Here is a 22,524-nt window from a genome sequence, read left to right on the forward strand (position 1 = left end):
AGTGGCTCTAGTAGTAACTTTAGTAAAGCAAAGAAGTATAGAAGACATATGGAGCACAAACGTACACATTTCCCACCGCTGGAATTTAATATTTATCTCCCCCATAATCAAACTAGAATGGCACTCAGTAGTGCGCATACCTCTCCAACGGCCTACATCAATCAACATGCACTAGATTTCGGAGAAAAAAAATAAAATTCACAGTAAGTGATCCGGATCTGCCCCAAAATTTTATGGGTTGTACCCTGGTCCACACCCCATCCCTCCAAAAAGTTCGGTGCATATCGGTTGAGCACTTTTTGCGTAATCCTGTTGACAAATAAACAGTGACGGGTGAAACTATACCCTCCTTGGACAAGGTAATAATTATTTTTTTATTTTTATCCCCTCAGAGAAATTCCCTCCTTCCTCCATGTTCAGTACATATCGGTATTTGTGCATCCGGCTCCCTCTGCTGAACAGAGAAATACAAAGATGCAAATCTTGCAGTGTATGGACTTATCTATTGCATTATATAATTCTGATGAAGTCAGCGTAACATTTGGGAGGCAAATATTGTGCTTTTTACTCCACTGCCTTCATATCACCGCTTCAGTTATTAGTTACTTTGCAGATTCAGATGATTAATACAAAATAAAACAATTTACATAAAATTAACCAATACATTTTCACGTATCATAATAGATTAAGCGATTAGCAGAGGATAAAGTAGTTGAAAATTTAAGTGATGTACACATTAATGCATTGCTAATTATAATCCAATAAAAACTGTATAGTTCCAAAATGGACCATTCTGATGCTAGTACTTGGTTACTTCTGGAAAAATTTTGAATGCATGTTATCTGCAACTGTATTTTTACACTTGGGTATTGCTACTTTAACTTAAGTAAAAGATCTGGATACTTCCTCAACCTCTACTTTACATCAGTAAATGACCGCATCTCGACCACTCAAGGACACCGCAGGAGTAACGTGATCACCACGGCTGGCGGGACGATCGAGTGACTTGGACCCTCGGTGTGTATCCGGTGCGAAGCTCTAAATGTATCGAGTGTTTCGAGTGTTTCGAGCATTTCCAGCAACCGGGTGTCGTGCACCGTTCAGGCCACAAGAGGGCAGGGGACACCAACGTGGTGTGCAGGTACGGCGTGGGAGTGGGACGACGGGCTCTGTCATCCTTGTCAACCATTAAGCGGCGTCCTAGATACGGCTGGTGAGTATGAAATACTTGAATAACGTAACGTACTGTGACAATTGTGTTAATGCTACATGTGTAAAACAAAACTTTACCAACTCCAAGACATGTTGCATCATGACAGTCGCGGGAGACGATGCAAGTATTTGACTCAAAATGCAAAACGAATGATGTAAGGTTTGATACTGAGGCCGCAAGTGTTACCGTTTTATTTTGTTTACTGCTTTTTAAATTTTTTTTTTTTTTTTTTCATTATTTTCCACTTCATTTTCCTCCATTTTACTGATTTTGTGAATAGTTGCTCGCCTATGACTGTGTCTCTTTTTCAGATGGGCACAACGCGAAGTAAAATCCAGCAGCCGTACCGAGTGATAATTGGAATGATGACAGCGACAGTGGGCCACCAGAGCTGGTGTCAGCGTCAGCTGGGTCCGGACGAGGCCCAAGTTCGCTCCCGACTCGGCAAGTTAAGGGGAAACTTAACTTACAGCCTCTCGCTGTTGGGACAGCCTGTGAGACATCGCAGGAAAAGCCTTGACACTGTCTGAAACGCAAAAAGCGAGATTTCACTGCTTTTTTTAAAAATGTCTAGACCACATCAGACCAGTGACAGAACAAAAACTACTATACTTAGACTGGTCAAATCTGTAAAAGAAAAAAGGGAAAAAAGAAAATCTAATCTAAAATTTTTTCTTGCATGTAGTCCTGCTTCCAAGTTCCAGCCAAACCAGTCCATAAACTGGAATAATACCATTTGTGTTAGTTCGTGGCAGTTGGATTAAATTATTAATTAATGAATTAATTATTATTTTGAATATACAGCATGTGAGCATAAATTAAACTAAATAATAAAGCATTTAAAACTAGAAAGGGGTCTAGACATGTGCACAAAGGGGAGTTTTTTCTCTTCCCTGTCAACAAGTGCTTGATCATGGTTGGAACTGCTGGGTTTCTCTCTATATTATATTAAGGCCTTGAGAATAAATTCTCAATGAATTGTCTGCAGTCTGTTACTGCTCCATATCATAGGTGGTATGAGCGCCGGTCATAGGCCATAGTTGGACGACTGTAATCTCCCCATAGATTTTCCAACCGTACATTATGCACACCCCTACATTTACCTACCTTTACCTGCATTACCTATATCTGCCTTTCCTTGTCTCTTTGCTCCCATCTTTTGGCAAACGTCAATTAACCAACCTGCTGTGGTCCTACATGTGTGACTTTATACAGATTATGGAGTCTACAGTTTTGTACCTCTGTGCGTATTCTCACACAGCAAATGAGCCGACGCAAGAGAAGCAGCTTTGACTGCGACATGAGTTTGACTATATGACAGGACTTACTGTGGCTCCCAAGTGAAGTCTGCACTTGTGTTAGATGTTTTAAAAAAAAAAAGTTTTCTATGTGACACCTGTATGAAAAATAAAGGGAACTGTGTAAAAAGAATAAGAATGCCTTAGAGGTTGTGATCACTGCATTCGCAGAAATGCATCAAATCGATGGAGAAAAACTGTATCCCCGAGACAAGGTGCCCTCTGGTCTCTATACCAGTTAAATATGTGGACCTCAGAGCTAATGAAGTTCATACCTGTCCAGATTTGCCCATTAGCAGTTAATGGACATTGTTCAGCCCCTCGGGGGTATCGAGTGCCTGGTGGAGAGTGGACCTCTAGTGAAACAGACAAGTGAGCACTCTGCTGTTGTCTGAGCTGAAGGAGTGGAAGCTTGCAGGAAGTATCATGGCTACAAGGTACCTGTTTTTATTTTGGACCCCCACCTTCCCTCAATGTAGCTACATTGCATTATTTAACACTGTCTGCAATAATTGTTTTTTGTTAATATTAGACAGTTACCATGGACTTATTACTAAAAGTCAGAATAACCAGGCTGTTGTTTTAATATATTTATCGAAAAAATGTCAAATGTCTGTTGTACAGGTTTTTTGGGGTCCTTGTCCTTCTTGCATTGTTTCTCAGTGGACGAAATGCATCGCGACACAGTAGGAGATATAGACATTTCTCATGAGTAACTGTTTACTACGTTTGTCAGTATTTGTCAGTTGTCTGTACTTTCTGTAAGAGGCCAGCTGTAAACCAGGAACTAACCAGTCTTTTCAATGAGCTGTGGAGGATGGATGTGAATCGCATGTATCCTGGGGTATACTACACACTATCTGTTCGGGTATGGAACATGCTCTTATTCACGCAACACGTAGCCTCTGTTTTTGCAAAGATGTATTCTGTGTTTGAACCGTCTGGGGTTCCCAGAGTGATCAAAAGACCAAAGAGGATCACTACAAAGATGTGGACATGCTGTACTTGTTGTATTTGAAAGAAAGGCATTAGATTAGATGGAAATGATGACTATAGTTGACACCAGGACAAAAGTTCTACTAGTTCTACTACTCTTTCTCTACAACACAGTTACATCTTTCAGTAACTGCTAGTAAAGGTTATTACAAGATATAGAGCCATCTCACAGTATAAATATACAGAATATCTTTGGTTTAAAAAAATGGCCTTTCTCATTCTCTTTCTCATCTATTAATCCGATTCAAAGATTTATTTATCATATACATAGTCATACACAGTGCAGTGAAATAATTTGATACCATCTCCATATAATAAAATAGGGAGCAATATATAAAAATAAAGAAAAATATAAATAATGATGTAATAATAAATGTTATAATTGTACTACACAAACTGTAATACAATTTAAAAAATGTATGCAGACCATAAATTATAAATGAAAATTTAAAAAATGCACATAGAGAAAAGATAAAAATATAGAGGTATAATGTAAAGTCGTTCTGATAATTATTTAAGTGCTGTATATGTAAGAGTAGTACTGTATTTTAAAATTCTTTTAAAATAATTTTAAGTATTTTCTCAGTGAGTGTTGGTAAATCTCTATTTCTCATTCATAGAATAGTTTTTTCAACACGTACTAAAGGTTAATGCATCCTTGAATCATGTGTCTGATAATTTTATAGAAGTGAAATGCCTCAGAGACATTCCTTAAAAGTCTGAAAACACAAACCTTTTTACCTGTCATTAAAAGATGTAAAGTTAACAGAGAGTATTATAGATTTTATAGAAATTTTGTCAGAGCTAAGCTGTCTTCTTTCATTCTGCTCATTTGATGTGGTCTTTATTGTCAGAAAGTCCTGCACCAGAGTCGGGTTGGCACTGATGTGAGAGTCTTAAATGGGATTTCTCCACAGCAGGCTCATAAGCACCTGGCTGTTTAAGAGTGAGCTCCAGTGGATCTGGTTCCACCTCTGCCACAGACAGAGAAACACGGGGGGAGCTATCCAAACAGCCGCTTGTCCATTTGTTAAATTCATCATTAAATTAGCGTGTGTACAAAAAGCAGTCAAGGGATTTTGTTAGGGCTTAGTTCATTTTGGACCCAAAAGCAGACACTATTTTTTTCACAGTCTCTATTTTTTATCAGGACTCAAATATTGTCATAAATAACAATTTCAATAAAAATTATCTGATTCTTTTTCAAATCAAATATTTGGTGTTTCTTTATGCAGAGTCTTCAGCAAATAAAATGACCTTCATTTAACCTTTATTATAACACTCAAATCACTGCTTTGCAGCCATGTAATTAATTGAATTGTGAGAAAGATCCTTCACTTAAGTAAAACCTGCAGTCCCTCGATGTGAAAGTTCTCCATTAAATGATGTTGTTGTACACAGTTGGCAGTAAAATGTCCTGAGGTATCAAAAATACATTTAAGAAGTTGATAGAGCAGTGGATATATCTCAAAACCCGGACAAATCTGACCAAATCTATTTTCATGGCTAGATACCAAGTGAGAAATTATTTTTATTTTATTTTATTTTTTCTTATTTTATTTATTTTATTTTTCAATTTGGGTGAAGTGATCCTTTAATGTTGGGTATTTAAGACTGCAGTTTATCAAATGATTTTTTCTCGGTAAAAAAAATCTGACATAACTCCAGCACTAAGATAAATGCAGTAAAAGTATTATTTCTCACAAAATTGAAGCTCTCAAGTAAACTACTGGTCCAGATCCAAAACCACTATACTTAGACTGGTCAAATATGGACTAAATTGTCCCAGAGAGGCTAAAAAATCTTTAAAACATAGTTTCATATTTTGGTGAAAATGAATGGAAGGGAGATTTCTCAGCTATTTTCCTCTAGAATTCTACAAAAGTCCACGTCTCTCCAATTTGTTTCTGATTCTGATGAAGATCTCCTCTTTCTCACTTCAGAATAAAAGTAGAAAAGTTATTTTTACCTTTTGGCATACAATCCAAACATCTTCATAAATTGGTCAATCGGTGAATTCACTCCTCAAATTCTTCTTACAAACAAAAATGACTGTTGTTCTCTCACCTTTCCTCTAACTGGCCGCAGCCAACCTCGCTCACTGCTTCTGCCAATGTCATTTTCCTCACCTTTGCCAAAGCCTTTACCGTGGCCTGTGTCAGAATTTCCAAATTTTAGCCAGTAGCGTGCTTGTTCTTCATTTGATTTATATGTGAAGACATTGTATGAAAAGCGTTCTTTCAATGATTTGTCACAATTACCAACATTTGACTGAGAGATCAGACCCTGCTCTTCTTCTCCTCCTGCCCCCCCACTTGTCCTCATTTAGTACCTGCCTCTGCCAGTCACCTGACCTCACACCTGCCTGCAGACATGACCCCCTTAACCCTGTTATCCAAAGAGTTTACACTGTACACCTGCACAGTAGCCTTTCCTTTACCACACTGTGTGTTGTGTCTCCTAGTCGTAGGGTTGCATAGCCCTTTTGTTTTGCCTGAATCTGCCTGCCTGTGATTGTGATTTTCAACTATGCTATTTTTGTTTTGTTTTTTAGCTTTTCGCCTTTTTGTCTGCCTTAACCCTTTACCAGTTTAACCAGTTGGTGCCCTGCGTTATGCCTGCTGACAAACTACACTGTTTTCAATGCTCCTGCTTTTTGAGTGTGTGAGTCTGGCTTTGGGTCAAAAGCAGTATATCTCAGTTTTCCATCCTCTTACCATCACTATTGCTAGAAAGTACTGCTACAACTTTTGGTTGCACTCCTAATATAACTACTGCTATTACTAGTATTGAAAGTAGCTACGGAGCCCTTTAACTACTACTAGAACCTCCCTATGTAAGTCTGTCTTGGTTTCTTCCTGCTGTCCTCTTGCTCCTTACCAACTGTCATTTGCTTGTCCCCTTTTTGTCTTATATTTCCTTCTGTCTTACTGTCTGTCCTCTCCCTCTTAGGCTCTGTACATTTCTATCAATCTTACTTTTCTTCTTCTTTCCTTGTTTCTTTCCTTCCCTCTCTCGATCTCCTCTTTTCCCTATTCCTGTGTATCTGTCACTCATAATCATATGCATAGCTTCACCTTGTCCTTATTGTTCATCTGTCATTTTACTTTTCAGCTCTGCTTCCCTCTTCCTTCTAATTTCCTTTTTATTTATTTATTTTTTACCCACTTCTCTGCGCTTTTCCCATTTACTTGTCTTTGCTATTGTTTCTCCCTGCCTTTCCTTCATGCTATTACATCCTTCCTTCCTCTCTCCTTTCCTTCTACCCTCCACCTTTCGTCATTGTATATCCTTTCTGAGCACCCCTGGAAAATACAGTGACAGTACAGATTTGGTGCATCAGTCTTGTTTAAAGTGTATACCATGTACCAGGCAGGACCAACCTGACTGGAAACAAACCAAACTGCCACAATTCATCCAATTCATGCAGTGGGTAAGTTGTTCCAGAGAACAGAGTCTTCTTTTCTACTTTTAATTAATGGTGTGAAAGTGAGAAAAAAAATTTTTTTTATTACTGGTACCCACTGCATAGTAATTCCTCTGCCGTAGTATTAGTGTAGTACATTTAAGCATGATGGATCAAGATGGATGCAGCAGAGACCAAACCTTTCATATGAAAAAAAACGTCTCAGGCAGACTGCATCTATATCACTATATTTACCTTATTGCAGTTTCTGTATAGAGACTGGTAATACACTCAGTAAAAAATGTGTATTTATTGTTTAATATGTTTTTCACATATATTTTATTACGTTGTGATACATCACCAGTGGAGCAGGGTAAGCATGCTGCTCGATTTGGTCATTTGTCCTCGGCTACAAAGTTTTTTCATCAGGACCTGGTCTAATGTGGTCTATAGATGGGAAAAAAGCAGTGAAATCTCCCCTTTTTGTGTTTTCACAAATAGAATAAAGGTTTCACAAATCTGATATTGAGTTTTAAATAATCTCTTGCACCTCTGGAATAATCTAAACCAGATTTGACCAGTCTAAGTATATTGGTTTTTGATGTGGTCCTAGTCTGACGTGTCTTAGGTATGAAACAAGCAGCGATTTCTCCCCTTTTGCATTTCCACAAGTAGATGCAAACCTATAATTTATATAGGTTTCAAAATTTGAGAGTGGGTTTCGGACAGTGTTAAGGCTTTACCTAAAATGTATGACACGCTTTCACAACAGAAAGAGGTGCAAAAAACGGAGACTCGGTCGCTCAGCGCTGTGAGTTAAGTTGCCCTTAACTTTCCCCTTCACTTCCGAATGCAACCGAACTTCAGCCTCGTCGAATCCACCGGAGTTTTTATGGCTTGCGGTGCCGAACGGTGTCAGCAGCGAACTGTCACGGCCACCGTCTGTCGCCGGTACTAAAGTGAGTTTTTCACACTATTGGGCTTTGTAATGTTTTTGTTAAAATGGCTGGACGAGTAGGCGAGAGCTGCCGTTAGGGTCGAAGTTAGAGTGCAGGCTTACGGCTATTTCCTGGAGCTAGTATGTACCGGTGTAGAGCCGGTTCGTAACGAACTCGCAAAAGTACCAGTAGAAAATACATAGTCTAATGTGAGTATTCGTAGAGATGTATTAAAGTATCAGTGATTGCTAAGAAAAAAAAAAAAAAAATCTAGAGCATCTAAAATCGGGTCTGTTTTTGGACACTTCTGTAGCCAAGGCTTCATTGTAATGAAGGCCATAAGAGAAGGACCTAATGTATATTGTGTTTTTCTATTTAGTTTTGGTTAATTAATTGTTTTATTACTGACATTTAAAGTTAGTAAGTGTTCAGTGGAAAATTGGAAGAGTTTAAACTGAAAACATCTTGGTGTTTAGCTTTCAAAGTTCAAAGGTCTCTACATTACATAACATGAATTATTGCAACACTACACAGAATTGGGGGGGAAAAGTTATGTGTGCTGATTTGCTGGTATGTTATTTATGTATGTATGACATACTATGTATGTTTGTTATCATAAGAATAGTGTCACTGTGGGACTAGTATGTGAGTTGAAGCCAGTCATGCACAAAAATTTAATTGCTAGAGAATTGTGTGTGTGTGTGTGTGTGTGTGTGTGTTTATTTGTGTTTGCGCCAGTGCTGCCAGTATGGAAGGGGAGCCCCTCTCAGCCCTGTGTACGCCTGCTCTGGTGGTGGATTTGGACAAAGTGAAGAGAAATGCCCAGAGGATGATCGACCACTGTCAGAAGCTGGGAGTCCAGCTTCGGCCACACATGAAGACACACAAAACACTGTATGAATACACACTCTCACACACATGCAATACGTTCATATAGGTCAGTCACATTTAGGGGACACTGTTAACGTCTGTGTCTGTGTGCCTGTGTTCATGTCTAGTGAGTGTGCTGACATCATGACAGGTGGATCACGGAGGTGCATCGTGGTTTCCACACTTGCAGAGGCCTGTTTCTATGCCGACCACGGATTTGATGACATCCTCTATGCATACTCTGTTCCCTTTGATAAGGTGCACTTAACCCACACCATAGCTGTGCCCCTGTTCTCTCTTACACACCAACTCTACCATATGACGAATAGTATATAGCACATACTTTATGTTTTATGTATGCAGAATGGAATTGGGACACAGTTTACCTTTTCCACTGCAGCCATTACTCGTCGTAGCAGGAAAAGCACAGGTGGAACTAATTAATTTAACCAAGGAATTATCAAAAAAGAGATTGATTCATTTTCTGCCAATCACCTAATCCATTATTGTTCTGAATATCAACATGCAGGCTGATGCAATTAACATTAATGTCTGCGTGTGTGGTTGTAGGTAGAACGTTGTGCAGCCCTGTCAGAGAGGCTGGATCTCTTCCAGGTTTTATTGGATCATCCTGCTGCTCTGGAGCAGCTCAAAAAGAGACCGCTGAGGGACGGTCGGCAGTGGCACGTCTGGCTGAAACTGGACTGTGGCAATGGGAGAGGTAAACAGGCAGGGGAACCACAACGCAGCTGGTCGACGGCGACTGAGCGCCTGCTGATGGTATGTTTGTTCTTGGTCGTAGCCGGTGTCCTGCACTCAGATCCTGGGGCGCTCGGATTGGCTCAGGCCATCACTGAGACGGAGGGTGTGGAGCTAACAGGGGTGTACGCTCACTGTGGAAACACCTATAACTGCAGAGGAGTGGAGCAAATACAGACTGTCGCCCAGGAAACCACCAGCTTGACTCTGCAGTTCATGGAAAAGTAAGACAAAAGTAAACTGGTACAGGTGTATATCACCTTACTTAGAGTTTTTTTGAGGAAGTGAAGTTATTTGTTTCTTTGCTTCACAAAAGTCTTGTTGCTTTATAGCCATGATTGTAGAAGAAAGGAGAATAAGTTTAGTTAATAGGAAAGAACTTTAAACGTCTGACATCTCAGAAGTGCAGAATGGGATTAAAACTACTTATATCTTGCTTATTTACACTGTCAGCCTTTTCCAAATTCAGCTTTAATACAACAAAGCTGCTCTAATCGGTACTTTCATATTAACAATCATTTAAATAACTACATAGAATGTAAAAGGTTTCGCCTGCAGTGATTTATCACCCATCTGCAGTTCCCCACAGCACTATGGAGCTGAGGCGTTTTAGCAATCTTTTAGCTCATTGTTTTGCTTTTCCAGCCTGCAGCGTTACTCTTTTTGGTTCAGGCATACCGCATTCAACGATGCCATTTTTCGGCAGCAGCAGGCAGAAGCTTTCAGTGAAAAAGCTCTGATAAACCTTCTGTATGCTACCTGCTCAGCACCAAACAGCAGGCGGACTCAGTTAGCACTGTGTCTGCACGCTGCATTGTTCATCACAACGTGGAGTATTTAGCTGCTAAAGAGACAGATACTTACCTCAGGAGTATGTGGAGACCAGCAGAAGGTATAAAAGGAGTGTCAGTATTGGGCTATGACACAAATACAACTACCAATACAAGTCCCTATAGCGTGACTCACACTATAGGGAGTTATTGGCCTCATTACATCTTACAAGTACATACGCTTTTAGATTTATGTCTAATGAAATGCTGAACTGATATGATCATTGATTTTACTTTTCTGGGTTTGTTTCTGGCAGACTGAAGGCTGTCGGCATCACCTGTAAGTCCAGCATTGGTTCTACCCCTTCCTGTAGTCACCCAGTCAAAGACATGGCACAGCTCAGCGAGGTGCATCCTGGAAACTACGTCTTCTATGGTGCGTGGATGGGTGTAGATGTAGTTGTATCAGGTTTCCAGTTGAACTCAACATAATGAGAAAAGAAAAGAAAACATAAGTCCTTTAAAGTTGCCAAACAGCAGTGTTCATTTTTGGTGGGTTTTAGATGTGCAGCAGTCTGTGATTGGCTCATGCAGTTTGGAGGACGTGGCTGTGAGGGTTTTGACAAGGGTCATTGGACACTGTCCCCACAGGAACCAGCTCCTGATTGACTGTGGATGGAGTGGAATCAGGTGCCTTCATTAGTACCGTTTACCCTGTTAGTATTTGCATATTGGAAAGGTAAACTGCTTAACATTTTAGGCTGACAAAAGACACAATCATGTAACTCAACAGTATCCGTAGCAACTGAGGCTAATCCATCACTTACCTTTTCACTCACCGCTACTTAACTGACTGTTATCTCTGTATTTGTTGAAAATCTGATTTAAACCTGCCCCTGATATAACCTTTCACCTGCCTCTGCTCACCACTCTTAGTCTGGATGGAGCTGGAAAACTTCCCACTGGATATGCTGTGATTGAAGGGCATCCAAACCTCAAGTAATTCTATTACTCTTGCCTCTAATAAACTAAACTTAAGTGTGACTGAGGTTGTGATGAGACACTTTTCCCTCCAGGTTGTTGTCTATGACCCAGGAGCATGGCAGAGTGAGCTCCATCTCAGGACCACTGGACTACAACAAATACCCCCTCGGCTCTCTGCTCACACTGATCCCCTACCATGTTAGTACTGTTTAATGTGGAGTTAAGATTACTGCTTTATCAGTTTTATTGTGTCGCTCTCCTCTTGTCTGACCATCTCTGTCTATTTCTGTAGTCTTGTGCAACAGCGGTGATGCATTCCGTGTACCATGTGCACACTGAGGGCCGTCTGCTGGGGAGGTGGACACCCACCCGCGGGTGGTGAAAAGCTGTCCAACTGTTCACTCATACATAACTTTGTTAGGATAGCTAAATTAACTCTGAAAGAAGGACTTCTTGGAGCAACTAATAACACATGTAGTTGAAATCATAAGTAGTGGACGACTATGGTTGAAGAATATTCACCTCTTGTATCCTCTGTTCCTCTGGGGCAAAAGGTACATATCAGTAGTAGAGTATAATTCCAATTTGAAAGTGTAGATGTATTCCAACACTACTGATTAAATAACACGAAAGGTTTTTTGAAAACCGATTTCCCAATTGTCTCTGAAGTGATGTGGGAAAAGAATTGTATAAAAAAATGTCTAAATAAATCAGAGTTTTGGGACTATGTTGTCACCTCATCATTTCATCAATGCCACCTTGCAGTGTTTTGAAATGTGTCAGTATGTGGATTTAAACAAGACTCATTGTTCTGTGGCAAAGACCGAAGCAACAAATGCCAGCAGGCAGCTGATGTTGCATAGGCACTCGCTGAAGGCTGAAAACAATATAATGGTTATCATGCTACAGTTAGCCACTTATTTGTATAAGCCCACTTGATAGTAAAAATGAAAAAAATTTAAGAAACGTAAATGATGATGCAGATGTCTATCTAGTTTCTCCGTCTTACTGTGAAGACGGAGAAACTATTAAGTGCTTAAGAACTATTAAGGTATGTTTTTAGTTATTCAACATATCTTAATAGAAACCCTATTTCAGAAATGTGCATTTTTCTTTTTAATATCTCTTGTTTTGTTTTGTACAGTGTTTTTCATCGTCTATGTGGGCAGCGAAGACAGGAGACCGAACGAATGAAATTACTTTTGACGAGACAGGTGCTTTCGTGCATAGTTTGACTTGAAAGCAAAATGTGCTGGTAAATGCAAGATGAACATACGGACAAAGAAATGAAAGTTGAAGCGCTGAGCGAGAGGTTACTCCTTCCATTGTAATACGTTGTTGTCCACTGTGATACACTATTATTGACTAAGAATGCGGTCACCACTACAAACATAGTCACTTCTTAATTCTGAGTCAATAAAATTACTATTGTCCTCAATTTCCACTGATTTTCTATTCCCAAGTAGCTTTCCATAGTTTTAAAATAGATGTCCTAATGATAATAAAAAATAAAAGTATGTTACCATGTTTTAAATTATAAATTACGAAATATGCCACTGCCCAAATCATAATTATTATTGTTGTTGTTGTCGTTGTTGTTGTTGTTGTTGTTGTTGTTGTTGATAATAGAACTTAATTCATTCTTCAGTCATTCAGGAAATCTCAGCAGCGAGTAGGTTAGCAGTGCGAAGAGCATTTTGGGAAATGGTGTCTCCAATGAAGCGAACGTTCTGATTGGCCACCGTTGACCTTTCACTTGTCACGTGGTTTAAAAACTTCAGGAGGATGGCGCGGAAAGTTGTCACAACGTCTCGCAGTTTAGCTCGCAGGTTGTGAAAGATTTGTTTACATTTCCCCTCGGGCGACACTGACATTATCGAGTAAGTTACCTCCGTTCCGATACATTATATCACTGTTTCCACTTTTCCTGTAGACATCCAGGAAACCAGCCGTTGTCTGTCGCTGCTGACCGGCCACAGTGCGTCTCCCCTCTCAACACACTAACGTTATACCGGCAGCTAGCAGCCTAATGTGGTTACCATGAATGACGGAACCTTCCTGGTTAAAAGACTTTGTTAGCAGTAAGGCACACATCCTTGAGAAATACACGTCTCTGTGTGTTGTGTGTTGTAAGCGTAACACTCAGCTGTAGCTTCTGTCACACTATGTTGTATTTCCCTTTAGCCATGAGTGCGTTGGAGGTGAAATTCATCGGTGATGGGGATGTTCTGGAGCACATCGTGGACAAACAGGAGGGTATGGGCAGCAGAGTCACTTCACTTCCCCTGCTTGAATGCGTTCGCGTAGGAACTCACTAGCCGCCCGCCTGTGTGTGCTGTCGCTTTGTCAGGTGTGCAGAGTCACGGCGGGTCTGTCCAGAGGATGGTAACGTTTAAGAGCCCGGGCGCACGGCGGGCCAGAGGGGATGCCGGAGAGGATGGGGATGAGAATGGGGTCTTTGACGAGCGGAACTACATCCGAGCTCTAGGAACAGACAATACGGAAGGTGAGTGAGAAAACTGTTAGGTTCTGAAAACCCATTGTGGGTAGTAAACCGTGCTCAGAGTCAACTCATTCCTCGTTTATTTTCAGCTCTCGTTGTGTTAGTAGAGCTCTATTCAGTCAGGGAACATACAACTGTGTATTTCAGATGGATGCTGTCTTTTAATTTGGGCCTTTTTTTTTTTTTTTTTTTGGTGGTGTTGAACCTTATCAACAGAAGGATCAAAACAATACCCAGTGGCCACTTTATAAGGTACACCTAGCTGAAAGCCATGCAGTCTAATACAGCAGCCTTGCAATAAATCCTACCTTCATTAAGGTTGTAATGCTAATATGAATTCTTCTGTTGAAACTGTTTTGAGTTGTTGATTCATCTCAGAGGCTGTTTGGTGCTGTTGTATTGTGTTATGCCGAGAGGTGCTTCTAATATTAAGTTGACCCCATTTACATCAGTGAGAGTAGGCTGAGTTTATGTACAGTGTATTAACACATCATGTTATCACAAATGGTCAATTGTGGAATTGACACACCAGCTCCAGATCTTTGTGGTACAGCCTACATTAGAATGAATGCTGCTCATGATATAAAAAAAACCTGTCATCGTAAGTGGTTGCTGTATTTTTTCTTGGCCTTGCAGAGGACGAGGAGGGTATGTCCAGAGTGGCTGGATCCTCCATTTTCACTTTTCAGAAAGTTAAACGCGGCCACAGCATGGCCCAGACTGGTGAGAGCCTCTACTAGTCACACACTCTGTCATAGACACACAAACCTTCTTCCCTTTTATAGCATTGACTAGATTTATTAGATGATTATAAACTGGGTTTTTAGGATATTACAGGTTTTGTTTTTGGGGTTTTTTACATAGCAAGTGAGTTGGCACGGACTCCCGGGAAAAGCGTGACCTTCAGCAAGATCCCAGACGTTGAACCCTCCACTCCCACCCGAACCGGCCGTAGTATGTTCAGTACATTCTACCTATCTCTTTGTGTACATTCTGTCTTGCGTCCATTTACATACAACTAAGTCTATTCTTTGTCTCTCCCTCTCTATCTAGACCACAGAGGTGAAAGCAGAACACCACCGAGAGTGAGACTAGAAGGCGTTTTTCTTCTTGTTACCACTTTTCTCTAAGCTGTGGTTAGATAGCTCAGCCACTATGTCAAGAGATGTTTTCTTGGTGTAACCTTTGCTATTTGTATGACAGCGCAAGAAGGTCCAGTTTGTCTCCACAACACCCCACAGGCTCAGGAAGAGAATGACAAGTGAGTTTTACATGTAACAACGAAAGGAGCTTCTCTTACTGTTGCAGTAAATAAGGTATGTTAACTGAGACTTCAGCTAATATCCAAAGCTGTGTGCTATTTTCAGCTCCGAGCCTTCGGTCAGACAGCGACAGTGAGCTGTCGCCCTCAGACTCTGGGGAGGAGGAAGAGGAGGAGGATGATGGGATGGAGGAAGAGCAGGAAGTAAAAAAAGAGGACAAGGCGAACTTGAAGACTCCAAGAACACCTAGTAAAGGTTTATCTGCAGCTCTCTACAAGACACCTGCCAAGAAGAGCAAGAGCACTTCTGAACCTCTCAACCAGCCAAGCATGGTTGAGGAGTATTTCGAGGCCCACGGCAGTTCAAAAGTCTTGACATCAGACCGCACCCTTGAGCGTTTACACACCCCTAAACTCGACAGGGTTAGTACATAACAGCCAGTAGTCGAAATGTATTAAATTTCTGCTTTCCCCAAGTGTTTGAAGTAGAGTTTGTCCTTATTTTGTGTTTTTAGGAGACATTGTTGCGGCTTTTAGAGGGAAAGCCATCTTGCTACTCAAAAGAGATCCAGCAGCTCCACAGCAAACACCGAAAGCACTTCAGCAAATGGATGTTACAGTTACAGTGAGTGTGGCTTGCACTTTTTTTATTGCATGTTTTTTCATAGCTTTGTGGCCTTTTGCATGTTAAAATCGGTACAAGACAGAAGTGTTTGTGTGTGTTTGGGTGTAGGTTGGGCTTCAGTGTGCTGGTCTACGGGTTAGGCAGCAAAAAAGCTCTGCTGGAGGACTTCCGTGTGTCTCACTTGGCTCAAGAAATCCATCTTGTGGTTAATGGATTCTTCCCTTCCATAACTCTTAAATCAGTCAGTATCCTATATGCCTCTATCAAAAATAAAACCAGGACTAAAATAGGAGCAAGAGTGGAACCAAAGTCAAAATGACAATTATCTACCAGATAAATTTCAAAGAGGAAACACTGGCACAATACTGATAAAGTTGGATTCTTTGTTTTCTTTCTATCTGATTTCAGTATTTATGCTTTCATTGCAGATCTTAAATGCGATGACATGTGAGGTCCTAGAGCACCAGGGAAGTTTCCGAACACCCACAGACCAGATCCAGTTCATCACTCAGACCCTTAAAGACAGTGAGTGTCTCTCTGTCATGTAGCTTGTGTTGAAATTATAAGTGTTTTACAATTAAGCATGTCGTCATAGGCCCAGATCTCCGTGTGTACCTGCTAATCCATAATATCGATGGACCGATGCTGCGAGGAGAGAAGGTCCAGAGTGCACTGGGGCAGCTGGCATCTCTCCCCAACCTGCACTTAGTGGCTTCTTTAGACCACATCAACGCTCCATTGGGTGGGTGGTTAATGTGTGTATTGCAGAGCTAGTTATGTTGAAATGCATCCTCGCAGCTGAATCGCTCCTTTGTTCTCCCAGTGTGGGACCAGTTTAAGCAGAGTCAGTTTAACTGGCTGTGGTGGGAGTGTGTGACGTTCCAGCACTACGCAGAGGAGACGTCGTATGAAAACTCTCTCCTGGTGCAGCAGACTGGTGCGCTCGCTCTGTCCTCCCTCACACACGTGCTCCGCAGCTTGACACCCAATGCAAGGTACCACATGCCCGTTGATATAATGAGCTGTTAAACGGCTAATGCATTGCTTGAGTTCTTCATGTGTTTCTTTTCCCTTTGTAGAGGAATTTTCAAACTGCTGGTGAAATTTCAGCTGGAAAACAAAGACAATCCTTCATATACAGGTGCGCACGCAATCAAAACTTCAAAAAGCTGAACAGATCTTTCCCAAACATGTTTTGCTATGATTGTAATATTTTCCTTCCACTACGTGCAGGATTGTCATTCCAAGATTTCTACCAGCGTTGTCGAGAGGCATTCTTGGTAAACTCTGATCTCACACTGAGGACTCAGCTGACTGAGTTCAGAGACCATAAACTGATACGGACACGCAAGGTGGAGCTCTGTTTAATGATAGAGGTCTCAACTCTTACTCAATGCCATAACTCCTTGTGGACTCTAGTGTCTCTAACTTACATTTATTCACATGATTCTCTAGGGTGCAGATGGAGTGGAGTACCTGATCGTTGCTGTGGACGCGAGCACGTTGATGGATTTCTTGGAGAACGAGGAGGGTGAATGAAAAGAGGATGCTTTACATTTATGTTAAATAACGTTCATGAACTGACTCTCCCAGCAGAGGGATTTTGGTTGAATTAGCTTTTGACGTAGCGACTGAGTTACATCTGATATGAGACATGTACCCAGCTTACAAGCTCCGCACAGTTTAAATTGATGGTTTACTTCAAATTACTGATGAAATGTTTTCAGTTGCCCCTTTGTAGCACTGTGATATTCACACTCTGTGTCTGAATGTATACATGTTTCCGGCTAACATCTGTGTAAATAAATTCAACATTGAAAGTTAGTGTATTGCAATTTACTCTGATTAGAGAAATAGATCTACATTTAGCAAAACATACATTTTGTTCTTACAAGGCAGGTAGGCATGCTGCTATTAAAAAAAAAAAAAAAAACAGAAAGCAAAGGAAATTATTCAGTACCTGTGAAAACTGGACCATAAAAAGGAAAAAGGTGAGTGAAATTAAATCCCATGACATGCTTATTGGAATCAGGAGATAACAGGAGAGTGGGTGGAGAGTGGGGCATGGTTAGGACCCCTTACCTAATCTCCAAGGACGAACTTTTGGTTTGGACAAGGAAAAGAGTGAGAAGTTTGGCCCTGAGCGCATGCTGTGAAATGTTTCAGTGTTGAATGTCAGAAGTTTTCTGTGACTGCAGTGAATCCTGTAGTGTTTCTGAGTCCAGCGTGTAAGTCTGGAGTCTGTTCTGTGTAGCTGTGTGTACAATGTGGAGCTCCTCTTCATCCAAATCGTTCAGCAGCAGCAGAACTGCATCGAGAGTGTGTGTCTGAAAATACAATCAAAGCGATCAGTTAATGGCTCACGTGAATAGCACATTCAAAGCTCTGAGTTTTAGGGAAGCATTGTTCAGTGATAAGAGACTACCTTTTTCATAGATGATTTGGTTTCTCTGGTTGACGGAGAGGAAAGAGAAGGGAACTTGTCTCTGGACAGGGGCTTCATCCCCAACTCTTCCCTGATTTTACTAAAAACAAAAATCAATAGAAAGGAATATTTTATCTTAATATGTCTACATTCATTCGACATCTTTGTTTTTTTTCCCCCCCAGCCAAAGCACGTTTTATTTCCGTGAGCGTGTGTGTATATCCGTAAGGCTTACTTGGTCTCCTCCATGTTGTAGTTGAGTGGGTCATTTTCTGTTTCTGCATCTGGAAGTCCGTTTGTGGAAAGGTGGTTTTGGACACTGCCTGGGGGCGTGGTGACCACTTCGCCCTCCATGATAGCTAGCGCTAACTCATCCTCTGTCACTACTGCACACACAAAACATTATACACAGGTATGAGCTGTTCAAAAGATCCAGAACTGATTGTATGATATGATCAGAAGCTCTAGAAAAGCTTCGCCAACATACAGGTGTGCTTAACTACAATAATTTCCAATCCCATCACAGAATTAGTCATTTGAATTCTTCTGTTCCAACTAGGGAGTGTTGCAGAGACATTGCACGCTCACCCTGGTTGTCCAGCTTCTGGAGACGAGGCAGGCAGCGCAGCACAGTCAGGCGATACTGGCTGGACTCAGTTCCACAACAGGGGTTCTCAGCCAACCAGAGCACTCTGAGACGTGTCAACAGGCGCAGATGAGAGAGCTCAGAGAGTGAAGGAATCATGTTCTTCCTCAGGTAGAGCTCACACAGAGACAGACAGCCAGCTAGAGGAGCCAGAGATGAGATGCTGTTGACACTAAGGAGAAAGACATAGCCAAGATTCATTATTCATCCATAATGATTCAGTGCAAGTGTAACAGTGTGTCACAGTGTTAACAGTAACATGGCTGTATACTGTATGTGTGTAAGACAAACCTCAGTGTCAGCACCTTAATATTGGGCATTTGAGAGAAGATAGAAATCTGGGAAGAGAGAGTATACGGGAACACTTATATTATAGCATACATATAACTTAAATAAAATCAATAAAAAGAAAAGTTACAAAGTCAAATTGAGTATTAATAGTGGATTCAATGTCAGAAAAAATACGATATCCATTAACTGACTACTCACATCAGTCAGGTTGCATCCCCTGCAAAAATGAAATGTAACGTTACCACAAATGCGAGATATACAACAAAACTGCATCCGTCAGCCTCGACCATCAGCATGTAAAGTGAAAACTAAACTAGTGGTCTGCTAAAATTTAAACTCTTACCAGCAGTTCAGTTTCTTCACGCTTTCCAAGTCGGAGGCCTTAGCCTTAGCGAGAACCAGTTTCCTTGTTAGCTTCATAGCATATCACGTAACTTAGTCCACAAGAAAGAATATATTTAATGCACTATATCTTCAAAAACAACAAAAACCGCATTATGACAAGCTATGTGGACAAACATTTTAACTCAGCAACAGGATGTTGTCGTCCGTCACATGAACACGCATGCGCGTATCTGCTGAAGCGTCCCTGGTTACTGGTTAATTCAAATTAATTTCGATTATAATTTTATGTATTTTTCTGAAGAGCTTTGTTCACAGAAACACCAAAAATCGGCATTTTACTATTTATTTTAAGTGGTGTTTTATTTTCATGTCTTATTATCTGCATTCTTCGAAAACTCAAAGTCCCACAATGCAGCGTAATCGACTGGAGTAAATCGCGTCTGCGCGGTAAGCAATCCCTCTTTGGACCTACGTCTCCACTGAAACGATGGTGAGCCATGAATGTCCCCTTCCTAATCCGTATCAATCTAACATTTTCTGGGCTATAAATGATACGTTCACATATTTGGAGGCTTTGCGGTGTCATCCTTTGTCAGACCTGAGTCTTTTTGTGTGGGCTTTGTGATTGTATCAACAATAAAAACCATCTTTTCATGCCCTAATCGGACAGAAATGGCTGCCACCATTGCTGTACTCACTTTGGTCCAAGTACCGGGCGGGCTAGTAATATTAGCTTGCTGCCGGTCGTTAAACCCTGCATTTCGTGCTCGTGTAGAGGAGCTGTAGTTTTAGAGTGAAGCGAAATGGCAGGCCTCGTTTTTAAATTGAATTTGTCTTCTCCAAACCTGGTTAATGGTTGTTGAACTGGTTGAAGTTAGTTAGCTTGGTAGGAAGAAGCTTGTGGAGGCTAGCTAGTTATTCCGCTGGTGTCAGAAGCGGTTTTTTGCCACTTACAGGCAAAAATGTCAGTTAAATCCTTGTAGTGATGAGACATGGAGTATTTCCCTGTACATTGGTTGTGAAACATTAATCTTTATAACCTTACTCTGTACGGCATTATTCAAACATTTGGATATCTTGAAATGAAACTGCCCGTAGCACACTTTTTACTCCTTTTTTAGCCCTTTAGCACCAGTACTTTTAGAAATTTAAATGGCAGATGTGTCAGTAGTATCACCCCAGTATATCGGTAGTGGTTACTGTATGTACACCTGTATTAATGTCGCATATTGTATCATCGTATCTTACTGTGTGTTCATGTTGTCCGCAGGCCAAGCGCACCAAGAAGGTGGGGATCGTTGGTAAATATGGCACGCGTTATGGCGCGTCGCTGAGGAAGATGGTGAAGAAAATTGAAATCTCCCAGCATGCTAAATACACCTGCTCATTCTGTGGCAAGGTAAGGACAGCCCTAGAGAAAACTTTAAGCCTTTGCTGTAACTAATTCATGATGTTATGCAAAAAGCAATGTACACATTAGTAATGTCTCCAGTAGGTGGCACAGGCTATGTTTGAAGTCAAAACAAAGATAATGATGTTTCGATTTTGCATCTTGATAAATTGCAATGATTCCCTTTCATTATTAATGTGCTCTATTTTATATTAACAGACCAAGATGAAGAGGAGGGCTGTTGGTATCTGGCACTGTGGATCCTGCAAGAAGACAGTGGCTGGAGGCGCCTGGACTTACAAGTAGGTTTTTTTTTTTTGTTTGTTTGTTTTTGCATAATGTAATTTTACCATGCAGCTTCATCTGGCAACATGTAACTGAAAATGTTGGTTTTTTTTTATATGTTTATAAAAGTCAAAATTGGTTTTAGGGCTGCATGTTTGTCTGTTAACGAAAGACCTGCTGTACCAACAATCGTATTTTTGCCATCACACATTTTTTGCCATTAGCTGATTGTTCTACCTGCTCCAAGGGGTGTGTTGGGTTTGTTGTGTTCTTGGTCTGTAACCTGACTGTAAAAAGAACATTGTTCCCGACTCTATGGGCTAGGTTTTTTTTTTTTTTTTTTTCATATTTATTAAGCATGATCCAGTAACTACATGGTTAATTTCTCCGTTCTGATCATTTAGAAACAAATTTTAGGGGATAGTTTTGGAGATACCTGACTTTTCCAGAACAGCAGCCCCTTCTCTTTTTAGAAATTGGAAGTACTCAGTGACATCCTAGGGAACAGTGCATTCATCCAGTCAGATGTAGAAGCCATTCAAGTCAAAGTGTCAATGGACAGAACTTGAAATCATCCAGCGTAAAGCCTACATTTAATAATATAGCCAAGTCCTTGTCAGACTACAATATGGAAAATGAAGATTGGATTTTGTGCTAAGCAACCACAAAACACCCAAAATCAGCGCTATTCAATTAAACAAAATCAGAGTCAACCACAAAGCAACTTTTCAGTGCTTTCAAATGAAGCACTCCTGTGATTGCAGACATCTAATTGCCAATATATTTTAAGGGACGGCTGTCTGGAAAACTTTTTTCCTTAAGACTGAATACTCAATAAGTTGTTACCTTACCTTAATGAACTTTGCATGCCCTTAATTTTTTCGGTGGAAGTAGTAAAAATGTCACTTTTTTCAATTACAACTCAAAAATATAATTGTAAAACACCTCTACACCAGATTTGCTTTTTTTTTTTTTTTTTTTTTTTTTTTAAATGGCCGCTAAATAAAAAATCACCTCCATCAATAATACTAAAGTTATTTGAATCCCTGTAAATGGAGCAACACCAAGGTTTTTTTCAACAGTTTTCCAAATTATGCACCTTTTTGTAAGTACTGTTTTTCCTTTTTCAGCACAACTTCCGCTGTCACAGTCAAGTCCGCGATCAGGAGACTGAAGGAGTTGAAGGACCAGTAAACCAGTGCGACAATCACTGGTGGATTTGGGACTTTTTCTATAATTTAACCAACCTGGACATGGCCACAACGTCTAAAAATAAAGCGGTCTGGAGCGGAATACTTTGTTTGTCTCTTTGTACATCTGGTTTATAATGTAGCAGAAAAATCAAAACTTGTGTGCTGTAGCGACAAGAAGATACCAACGCTGCATGAGTGAGAAATTTGCACTGGCACTCAGGCTGCCAATAACCATCATAGGTAGTACAACTGTCCATGTACACTTGCATTTAAGGGTGACATAACAGAAGAAAGGGATTCTCCGGGCTTGCATTTTGTTGGGGTAA

General features: G+C 40.6%; 4 protein-coding genes across 12 annotated transcripts; 3 read left to right on the top strand and 1 right to left on the bottom strand.

Annotated features, from left to right (window-relative positions):
- Nucleotides 1-7,516: 7,516 nt before the first annotated feature.
- Nucleotides 7,517-11,925, top strand: zgc:162816 (uncharacterized protein LOC571260 homolog). Of its 4 annotated transcripts, none has more exons than XM_040142742.1 (10): nt 7,517-7,872; nt 8,599-8,745; nt 8,850-8,979; nt 9,292-9,442; nt 9,524-9,704; nt 10,568-10,686; nt 10,814-10,940; nt 11,187-11,249; nt 11,327-11,432; nt 11,527-11,925. In XM_040142742.1, the coding sequence occupies exons 2-10, from the start codon at nt 8,600-8,602 to the stop codon at nt 11,614-11,616; spliced, it is 1,113 nt and encodes a 370-aa protein (XP_039998676.1). In that variant the 5' UTR covers nt 7,517-7,872; nt 8,599; the 3' UTR covers nt 11,617-11,925. The 4 variants fall into 4 exon arrangements, with proteins under 4 accessions (XP_039998676.1, XP_039998673.1, XP_039998674.1 ...); XM_040142739.1 differs by having other exon boundaries at nt 7,518-7,872; nt 8,590-8,745; XM_040142740.1 differs by lacking the exon at nt 7,517-7,872 and adding an exon at nt 7,894-8,060 and having other exon boundaries at nt 8,590-8,745.
- A 1,058-nt stretch (nt 11,926-12,983) lies between these two features.
- Nucleotides 12,984-17,447, top strand: orc2 (origin recognition complex, subunit 2). 3 transcript variants are annotated; one of them, XM_040144002.1, is made up of 17 exons: nt 13,025-13,063; nt 13,168-13,315; nt 13,419-13,490; nt 13,585-13,740; nt 14,374-14,460; nt 14,602-14,691; nt 14,791-14,822; nt 14,941-14,998; nt 15,105-15,421; nt 15,514-15,623; nt 15,732-15,864; nt 16,052-16,148; nt 16,219-16,365; nt 16,447-16,618; nt 16,703-16,764; nt 16,857-16,975; nt 17,079-17,447. In XM_040144002.1, exons 2-17 carry the CDS (start codon nt 13,279-13,281, stop codon nt 17,160-17,162), a joined length of 1,773 nt encoding a protein of 590 aa, XP_039999936.1. In that variant the 5' UTR covers nt 13,025-13,063; nt 13,168-13,278; the 3' UTR covers nt 17,163-17,447. The 3 variants fall into 3 exon arrangements, with proteins under 3 accessions (XP_039999938.1, XP_039999936.1, XP_039999937.1); XM_040144004.1 differs by lacking the exon at nt 13,168-13,315 and having other exon boundaries at nt 12,984-13,114; XM_040144003.1 differs by lacking the exon at nt 13,025-13,063 and having other exon boundaries at nt 13,121-13,315.
- On the bottom strand, nt 17,416-20,672 carry cfap410 (cilia and flagella associated protein 410). Of its 4 annotated transcripts, none has more exons than XM_040144006.1 (8): nt 20,579-20,672; nt 19,329-19,419; nt 19,184-19,202; nt 18,986-19,032; nt 18,637-18,866; nt 18,284-18,434; nt 18,049-18,148; nt 17,416-17,950 (listed from the first exon to the last, which is right to left on the bottom strand). In XM_040144006.1, exons 2-8 carry the CDS (start codon nt 19,403-19,405, stop codon nt 17,786-17,788), a joined length of 789 nt encoding a protein of 262 aa, XP_039999940.1. In that variant the 5' UTR covers nt 19,406-19,419; nt 20,579-20,672; the 3' UTR covers nt 17,416-17,785. The 4 variants fall into 4 exon arrangements, with proteins under 4 accessions (XP_039999940.1, XP_039999943.1, XP_039999942.1 ...); XM_040144009.1 differs by lacking the exon at nt 20,579-20,672 and adding an exon at nt 20,029-20,049; XM_040144008.1 differs by lacking the exon at nt 20,579-20,672 and adding an exon at nt 19,505-19,528.
- rpl37a (ribosomal protein L37a) lies at nt 19,691-22,298 on the top strand. The gene is made up of 4 exons (XM_040144010.1): nt 19,691-19,820; nt 20,601-20,729; nt 20,940-21,022; nt 22,136-22,298. Exons 1-4 carry the CDS (start codon nt 19,818-19,820, stop codon nt 22,197-22,199), a joined length of 279 nt encoding a protein of 92 aa, XP_039999944.1. The 5' UTR covers nt 19,691-19,817; the 3' UTR covers nt 22,200-22,298.
- The last annotated feature ends 226 nt before the right edge of the window (nt 22,299-22,524 follow it).

Source organism: Xiphias gladius, chromosome 14 (genome assembly GCF_016859285.1).
Source record: "Xiphias gladius isolate SHS-SW01 ecotype Sanya breed wild chromosome 14, ASM1685928v1, whole genome shotgun sequence".
In the NCBI taxonomy this organism is placed as follows: domain Eukaryota; kingdom Metazoa; phylum Chordata; class Actinopteri; order Istiophoriformes; family Xiphiidae; genus Xiphias; species Xiphias gladius.

Coding starts and splice junctions, on each gene's coding strand:
- zgc:162816 (XM_040142742.1), top strand. CDS start 8,600: ATGGAAGGGGAGCCCCTCTCAGCCCTGTGTACGCCTGCTCTGGTGGTG. Junction 8,980..9,291: donor ACTCTGTTCCCTTTGATAAG/GTGCACTTAACC, acceptor GTGTGGTTGTAG/GTAGAACGTTGTGCAGCCCT. Junction 10,941..11,186: donor TGTGGATGGAGTGGAATCAG/GTGCCTTCATTA, acceptor CACCACTCTTAG/TCTGGATGGAGCTGGAAAAC.
- orc2 (XM_040144002.1), top strand. CDS start 13,279: ATGACGGAACCTTCCTGGTTAAAAGACTTTGTTAGCA. Junction 13,316..13,418: donor GTTAAAAGACTTTGTTAGCA/GTAAGGCACACA, acceptor ATTTCCCTTTAG/CCATGAGTGCGTTGGAGGTG. Junction 13,491..13,584: donor CATCGTGGACAAACAGGAGG/GTATGGGCAGCA, acceptor TCGCTTTGTCAG/GTGTGCAGAGTCACGGCGGG.
- cfap410 (XM_040144006.1), bottom strand. CDS start 19,405: ATGAAGCTAACAAGGAAACTGGTTCTCGCTAAGGCTAAGGCCTCCGAC. Junction 18,149..18,283: donor TACAACATGGAGGAGACCAA/GTAAGCCTTACG, acceptor TTTTGTTTTTAG/TAAAATCAGGGAAGAGTTGG. Junction 17,951..18,048: donor CCAAATCATCTATGAAAAAG/GTAGTCTCTTAT, acceptor TTGTATTTTCAG/ACACACACTCTCGATGCAGT.
- rpl37a (XM_040144010.1), top strand. Junction 20,730..20,939: donor CCTGCTCATTCTGTGGCAAG/GTAAGGACAGCC, acceptor TTATATTAACAG/ACCAAGATGAAGAGGAGGGC. Junction 21,023..22,135: donor GGAGGCGCCTGGACTTACAA/GTAGGTTTTTTT, acceptor TTCCTTTTTCAG/CACAACTTCCGCTGTCACAG.